At 53.2% G+C, this 7,067-nt stretch overlaps 1 protein-coding gene across 1 annotated transcript in view; it reads right to left on the bottom strand.

Moving 5' to 3' along the window:
• Positions 1-358: 358 nt before the first annotated feature.
• The window catches only part of GUK1 (guanylate kinase 1), a gene marked incomplete at its 5' end in the record, with an annotated part of 7,866 nt that continues 1,157 nt past the window's right edge, over positions 359-7,067 (bottom strand). Inside the window, 5 exons of the mRNA XM_010159902.1 lie at positions 359-526; positions 912-997; positions 1,285-1,369; positions 2,278-2,416; positions 6,475-6,571. Of these exons, the coding sequence (XP_010158204.1) occupies positions 491-526; positions 912-997; positions 1,285-1,369; positions 2,278-2,416; positions 6,475-6,571 (443 nt within the window). The remainder of the gene's footprint in view (positions 527-911; positions 998-1,284; positions 1,370-2,277; positions 2,417-6,474; positions 6,572-7,067) is intronic.

Here is a 7,067-nt window from a genome sequence, read left to right as displayed (position 1 = left end):
GAGAGCAGGAACCAGCGGCAGCAGGATGCCATCCCTTGTGACATCAGGTGCCAGTAAAGGCGGGAGCCTCTCTGTCTGCAGGTGGAAGCGGGGGGCACATCAACCTAAGTAGCCCCCCCGTTCTCAAGTGGCAGTCCTGGGCACAAGTACCTCCACAAACAAATACTGCAGCGGGATTCTACGCCAGGCCCCGGGGCCACGACCGCTCCGCCAGCTCCTCAACAACCTCGCAGAACAGCTCTGCCCTTGGGCAGCGCAGGCCGGGCGCTCGCTTCCGCAGCGTCCGCCCGAGGTACAAACCTGGGAGAGCCCACGCCGAGCGCGTGGCGAAGAGAAACACAAGCCGTACCGCGTTTCGTTTTCTTTCCTTTTAATAGAAACATCCTAGGGTAACTTGGGAGGAAGATCAGCCTAAAGGGAATGTCTCTCGGAATAAAACGGTGTGGTGTGCTTCGGGAATGAGGTACAAAGTTAAAAAGTCCAAGCGGGCTCAGGACTTCCTGGATTCTTGGGTCTTCTTGATTTCCTGCAAGGAGACCAGGAAAACAACTTTGGGAACAATTCACAGTATCGCAGCGCTGGAGACCACGAGCGATCGTCTCCACTGCACCGAGCCCAGAGTACACACACACCTTTAGGGACAAGGAAAGGTTTAACTTAGAGGCCCTTCAAAAATAGCACACGCCTTCCATACTGTCCAGGGATGTGCAGCTATTTTGCCCCTAACTCAGTACTGTACTGGATCCATTCCCCACTCTTAGCTCACTGATCCATCCTCACTCCTACGGGATCTGTGCTCAACCATGTCAGCAGCTCAAAATACACCAAGTGTGGGCGTGAGGCGGCTGCCTACAGACCGACCCTCATCCTGCCTGCTCGGGAGTGAGGCAGAAACGCCCCGAACAACTCACCTCCAGGAGGATCTCCTTCAATTCGGAATAGGCTTTTTCTAAATCATCGTTAATAATGACCAGGTCAAACAGGCCAGGCTCTTTACCTAGGGAAGGAGATGAGGAGAGAGGCGTTAGTGGCGAACATGTTCCTTCCCTGTGTCGTCCCTTGTGCATGACTGGAGTTCCTGTGGCATCTGATTGTTTCAGGCACCGCTAATGCGCTGCTCTGCCAAGCGCCCTCGAGGAACTGCAGTGGGAAACGACGCCGTACGGTGCTCCGAGCCCCGCCAGCGCTCCTCGGAGAACATGAGTCGGGTGGGGATGCAAAACACAGCTCCCAGATCCCCAATGCACCCCCTTTCCCGGGCACGTCACTCGAAGGTGAACTCACTAAGTTCCAAATCCACGCGGGCTGCGGTCAAACGCTTCAGTAAACTTTCTTCTGTCTCGGTCTGTCGGTCACGTAGTCTTTTTTCCTAAAACCCACAACAAAGACATTAGAAATGTGTGTTCCAAATGCAGAAACCACCCTGTCCCCACCCCCCAAGCCAGTGCTCTCTGCCATTCGCTACCGCCGGTGACCACGGTGACATAACACCCTGCAAAGGGTGAGGGGCCTTATTTACAGCCCAGAGCAAATGAGTGGCCAGGCCGGGTTTGGGGTCAAGATCTCCTACCCAGTCTCTTCTATCCCCCCACCCCATATATCATGGGGTTTTTTTCCAGGTACAGCTGAGAGACGGAATCTCTCTGCTGGGCTCTGGCACCTGGTGCCATTGGCTTCCTCCTCGACAAACTCAATGATAAACACAGACTGCCCGAGATGCTGAGAGCAAGAGCGGGGAGTTTCTCTGCCACGTACTCCTTGCATGGCTTCAGCAAGTCACACGTATGCGTCTGTGTCCCTCTCTGAACCACGACAGTGAGTCTGCGTCTCCCAGGGGCACGCTGCGATCACTGAGTCCCATACAACCAGAGGGCTACAGATTTCTGGTGCTACAGAGAACCAACCTCCCTTGCGTTAACTTTCATAGCTGGAGGTAAGTCTCAACACAAAAATCTCCTTTCTCTCCCCAGCTTAAGCACAATTAATGCCTTTAAACGCCGATCACACGGCGAGGGAGTTTATGACCCAACGCAGGCAAACAGGCTGAGGTGTGGAAACTGTACAGGAGGGACTCAGAAATCAGGACACAGGAAGATTTATCCCTGGGAGCCAGAGGCTGGGGAGTTAGACTGGGGAGAGGTAACAGCACGCTCATAAATGTCCTCCCCACTTATTCTACAGCCCTTAAAAAACATACAGATGAGGGAACCCCCATCGCTTCAGAGCAAGAGCTGATTACCTCTAGCTGCCTAACAGCAAAGGAAGGCGGTGGCTCACCAAGATGTCTATGGATGGCGGCTGCACGGAGATGTAGATGGGGTTGAGGTCTGTCCTCTTGATGTTCTTCACGCCCTGGATGTCGATGTCAAGGACACAGATCTGGTTCTGAGCCTGAACAGCCTGCACTGCACCTTTACTGGGGACAGAACAAAGAGGGAAGGGGTCAGAGCACACAGTCAGAGCAGTGGGGGTTTGGTGTGTCCCCCTCCAGCAGCAGCTCTTCACCTCACAGGGCTACCCTATGCCCAAACTGCAGCAGAAGAGAGAACCTGCTCTGCTCTTGCTAAACAGTTTCTCTTTCCCAGGCATCCTCTGGGTCCCTGGAGAGGAGCAGGGACCTGCTGTCTCCTACTAGAGATGCTGGCAAAGCCACAATGGAAGGTGGGTAACGTGTGACTATCCCATAAGCGGTGTAGCCGGGGCACAGTCCGTGAAGCTCCTGCCTTCAACAAGCACAGGAGCGACCTTCACCGAAGAGCAAAACCATTGAGAACTTTCCTTCCTCAGAGACCCAGCCATTTCCATGCCCACACGTTCTCCTGAAGGATGCCCGATGGAGATGGATGCTCCTGCCTGGGTCGCACGACGCACAGCTGGGAAAATATTTTGGAAGTGGCAGCTCTCAGTATCTCTTCCCCAGCATGGGGGAATTGCCTGGGGCTTGATCCGGAGCACCTACAATTCTCCCTTGAAAAGCACCCACGCCAACCCTCTCACTGGAGGTACCTGGACTAGTTACCAGGTAGCAGTCCTCTTGGGAGACTTTTCAGTCAGTATTTGCCGTGCTGGGAACAGGTTGTCCTTCAAGCCAGGGCTTCGTGGCATGAGGCACAGTGTGGAGAGAAGCCCTGGCAGGAGCGCAGAGGTGGTGCTGCAGCTTTTGAGGTCGTGCATTCAGGTCATGCAATGGCAAGAGACAATGCTGCCCTACAGCCAGCTTCCGATTTGTTTCCCTGCCCATACCCAGCGCACAGCTTTGGACCCCAACCCATCACCCTGCACCACCAAGGTTTGGTCCCTGATGCCTTCCGCAAAGAAGGCTCCCTTAAACAAATGCTTCTGTGTTGTCCGACACCCCAGGAACGGGAAGTCACAGCTCTAAGGGAACAGGATTCAGGACACCCAGCCCTCCCCACCAGCCCCGCTCCTGCCTGTGCCAGCTGGGGAAGACTGGGTCCTCACCAGCCCCGAGGGAAAGCACCCATGGGTGTCACGCAGCAGCTGCTGACGGCCACAGCTCTGCTGTTGGTGGGGTGCGAGCGGAGATGTGAGAGCTCAGGTGAGTCCTGGAGCCACGGGTACCGCAGTTTCGCAACAGCTCTCTTCAAACGGAGCTGGGAAGGATGGAGGCGGCGCTGGCAAACAGGGAGCAGAGCTGAGATGGGGAAAGGTGTAAAGGCTTCTGGGAGCCTGCGAGCCCAGAAGAGCCCTGGGGACCAGAGGAGCAATGGAGCACCCCAACACGGCGGCGCTGTGAGCTCCTCACGCCGGAGAGGGGGAAGAGCAGCCCTCCTCACGCTGGAGAGGGGGAAGAGCAGCCATGGGGTCCCGCAGCTGGCCTGGTCTAGTGCCTGCAGAGACACCACTGTGACGGGTCACGCGGGAGGACGGAGGCAGCCGGTGACTTTGCTCCTGACCTGGGAGTCCCACAACACAGCTCACAAACCCCAACAGGAAGGAGAAAGCTGAAGCAAAGCCGCGAGACCAGCACCGTGCCCTGTCCAGAGCTTTGCTGCCTTGCCTGGGTGGGCAGCAGCCAGCACCCAGGTCTGAGCCCCATCCCCTGCGAAACCACAAAACCTCCCCAGACCAGCTTGGTTTGCCATATGAAAGCCGCAGGCTTCACCTGGTATCACCAGGGATAAACTAACTCCCACTACAACTGATCTGCAAGGAGCCAGCAGCTCTCAGAGCCCCGAGAAAGAGACCTGTGCCTGCACACCTGATTCCAGACTCTAATTTAAGGCAGCTTCAAAGAAATTCTCATTTGTGTGGGCAGGACTCAGGGCGATACCACAGACAGGGCCCTTTCAGGGCGCTAAATTTAAGCAATTAATTTTTAGTTATTCACTATTATTAGCTGATGAGCATGAGGGACACTCTCCATTTTATCATACATAGAATGGTTTGGGTTGGAAGGGACCTTAAAGATCATCCAGTTCCAACCCCCCCTGCCATGGGCAGGGACACCTTCCACTAGACCAGGTTGCTCCAAGCCTCATCCAGCCTGGCCTTGAACACTTCCAGGGATGGGGCATCCACAGCTTCTCTGGGCATCTGATGAGAAACATCCTTAGGCACTTGTAGAGGAAACACTGGCTTGGAGAGTTTCTGTATTTGTTTTGCTTGAAAACTGGTCGTTATTGAAGAGAGGATTTGGGTTCATTTAGCCTCCCACCCTGCACGCCCACCACCACAGGCAGCACGAATATGCAGGGGGGACTGAAGATGAAAAGGGCCAGGGAGAAAAGCACCTCAAAAACAAACCCAAGCACGTAATTTCATTTGGTACAAGTATTGAATTCCTGCAAATTACAAAGGAATGGGCTGAGATGTCTTCTCAGTTCCCACCCTGAAGAAAAGGCATCAAAATCAACTCCACCTACGTATTAGGCACCAGAGAGCAGCTGTCTCCTCCACGCTGTGGCTGGATTAAGCAGGACACACGTGAAGGAAGGAAGCCTGTCCCACGCAGGATGAAGCCAGGGATTAAGGAGCTTGACCTTGGCTTCTCCTCGGTGCTGGGTATTTGGACGATGAGCTGTCAGGTTTTGCTTCTCTCGCCAAACCAGCGACACTGGAAGTAGCAAGGCCAGGGCAGGGGATTGTGCTCCTCTCCCAGCCTCAGAGGGAGCACAGCCAGAACCTCGGTGACAGCAGTGACGCCCGCACGTGTCACCCTGAAACGGCTACGTTACTGAAACCCAATGCCACCAAGCATTCCCTCGGAGCTGCACACCTACAGCATGTTCCGTCGGGGGGGCCTTACGTTGGCACCTCCCAGAAGGAAACCAACCTCAGAAGGAAACTTTGCCACCTCCACAAAATCCTGAAAAAAGCACAGCCAGCTCTTTAAGAAATTTCAGTCTTCCTGAAAAGCGTTTCAGGTCTTCAATCCAACTCATTAAATATCCCAACGAACATTTAACTTTCCTCCTTAGCAGGTCCTTCACTACAGCGCCACAATTTTCTCACAATAATTATATAAGATATCTGACTTCTAATTAACATTGCAGCTTAATGTTTTATTGATCACCAGCTCTGTGCCAAGGGCAATGCTATTTTAAAATCCACCTAACTCTTTAACCCTGGTCACAGGGTGCCATGCAATTTATCCCTTCTAAGCAGCCACTTTACCAAAGCAGCATGCACAGCCAACACAGATACCGCTCCTGCTCCTGAATTCATCGCTTTCAGCCCATTAGGTAACGCAGGGATAAGGAGGGGAAGTCTCCGCTCTGCCCACTACACTCTGCAAACACATGGAAAGTATCACAGAGCATAAACAGTCGTATCGTAGAACAGTTTGGGTTGGAAGGGACCTTAAAGCCCATTCAGCCCACCCCCTGCCATGGGCAGGGACACCTTCCACTAGACCAGGTTGCTCCAAGCCCCATCCAGCCTGGCCTTGGACACTTCCAGGGATGGAGCATCCCCCCCTCCCCAGCTTTCTTCTTGGGCCCCTTCAGGCACTGGAAGGTACTATAAGGTCTCCCTGGAGCCTTCTCTTCTCCAGGCTGAACAAGCCCAATTGAGGTGGGGTCTCACCAGAGCAGAGCACCGGGGCAGAATCCCCTCCCTCGACCTACTGGCCACGCTGCTCTGGATACAGCCCAGGATATGGTTGGCTTTCCAGGCTGCCACAGCGCACACTGCTGGCTGTCCATGAAAACTACCCCTTCTTCTGCGCAAGAAAAGCAGCTATTTCAGCATCCCTCAAACACTGGTGGCTAGAGAATCTCACAACATAACAATGATTTAATTATTACAAGCTGACCCTCTGCAAGAGTTAATTTTGCAGTCTGAATAAAGCTGACAAGGACCCCGCTATCTCGATGAAAGGCTCTGCTTATGGCAAGAACCTGTGTGTTTGGGAGAAAACAGAGTTGCTAATTTCAACTATTTTTTCCTGCACCATCACCTCAGTTCCTGGCACTGCCTGGGCTCAGCAGCGACAGCGTCTCGGCTGCATACCTCGTCCCGTACATATTTCCGGAGAACTCTGCGTGCTCGATGAATTCACCAGCATCGATTTCTTTCTGCATTTCCTCTCGGGTCACAAAGTGGTAATCTGGATAGGGAAAAGAGGAAAAATAGTCAGAAATTAACAGCTTCGAAGGTAAAGTTGATGGTTAAAATGACACCCGTGGGGGCTTAGGGGAGAAACAACTTAAAATCTGCTTTGGACAAGGCTGGCAGACTGCAGGTATCTACATCCTAATTACTGTACACAGCATCCCCTCCCCACACCAACTGCCCAGGCACCTGCTCAAAGTGTTTTGGAGCTTTCTGTGTGGTCAAAAATGCTGCTGTACCCCCCTTTTCATATCCTTTCCCCTTTCTGGTGCAGTGGGAACGTCCCCCCTCCTCTCCAGACATGTGGACTCACACAGGACTGACAAGGCTGTTAATTTGAAAGCACTTATAATTAAAGACTAGAATGGACAAGAGGGGGTGGGGGGTGAGGTAAAAGGGAACATCAGAATCAAAAGAACTAAAAAGGAATGTTTCTTCATCTTCAGTTAAATTTCCCCCCTTTCACTTCGGAAATAAAATGCCATCGGAAG

Source organism: Eurypyga helias, unplaced genomic scaffold, assembly GCF_000690775.1.
Source record: "Eurypyga helias isolate BGI_N326 unplaced genomic scaffold, ASM69077v1 scaffold19729, whole genome shotgun sequence".
Lineage (NCBI taxonomy): Eukaryota > Metazoa > Chordata > Aves > Eurypygiformes > Eurypygidae > Eurypyga > Eurypyga helias.
Note: the sequence above shows the minus strand (reverse complement) of the source record. Positions and strands in the feature narration are given on the sequence as shown.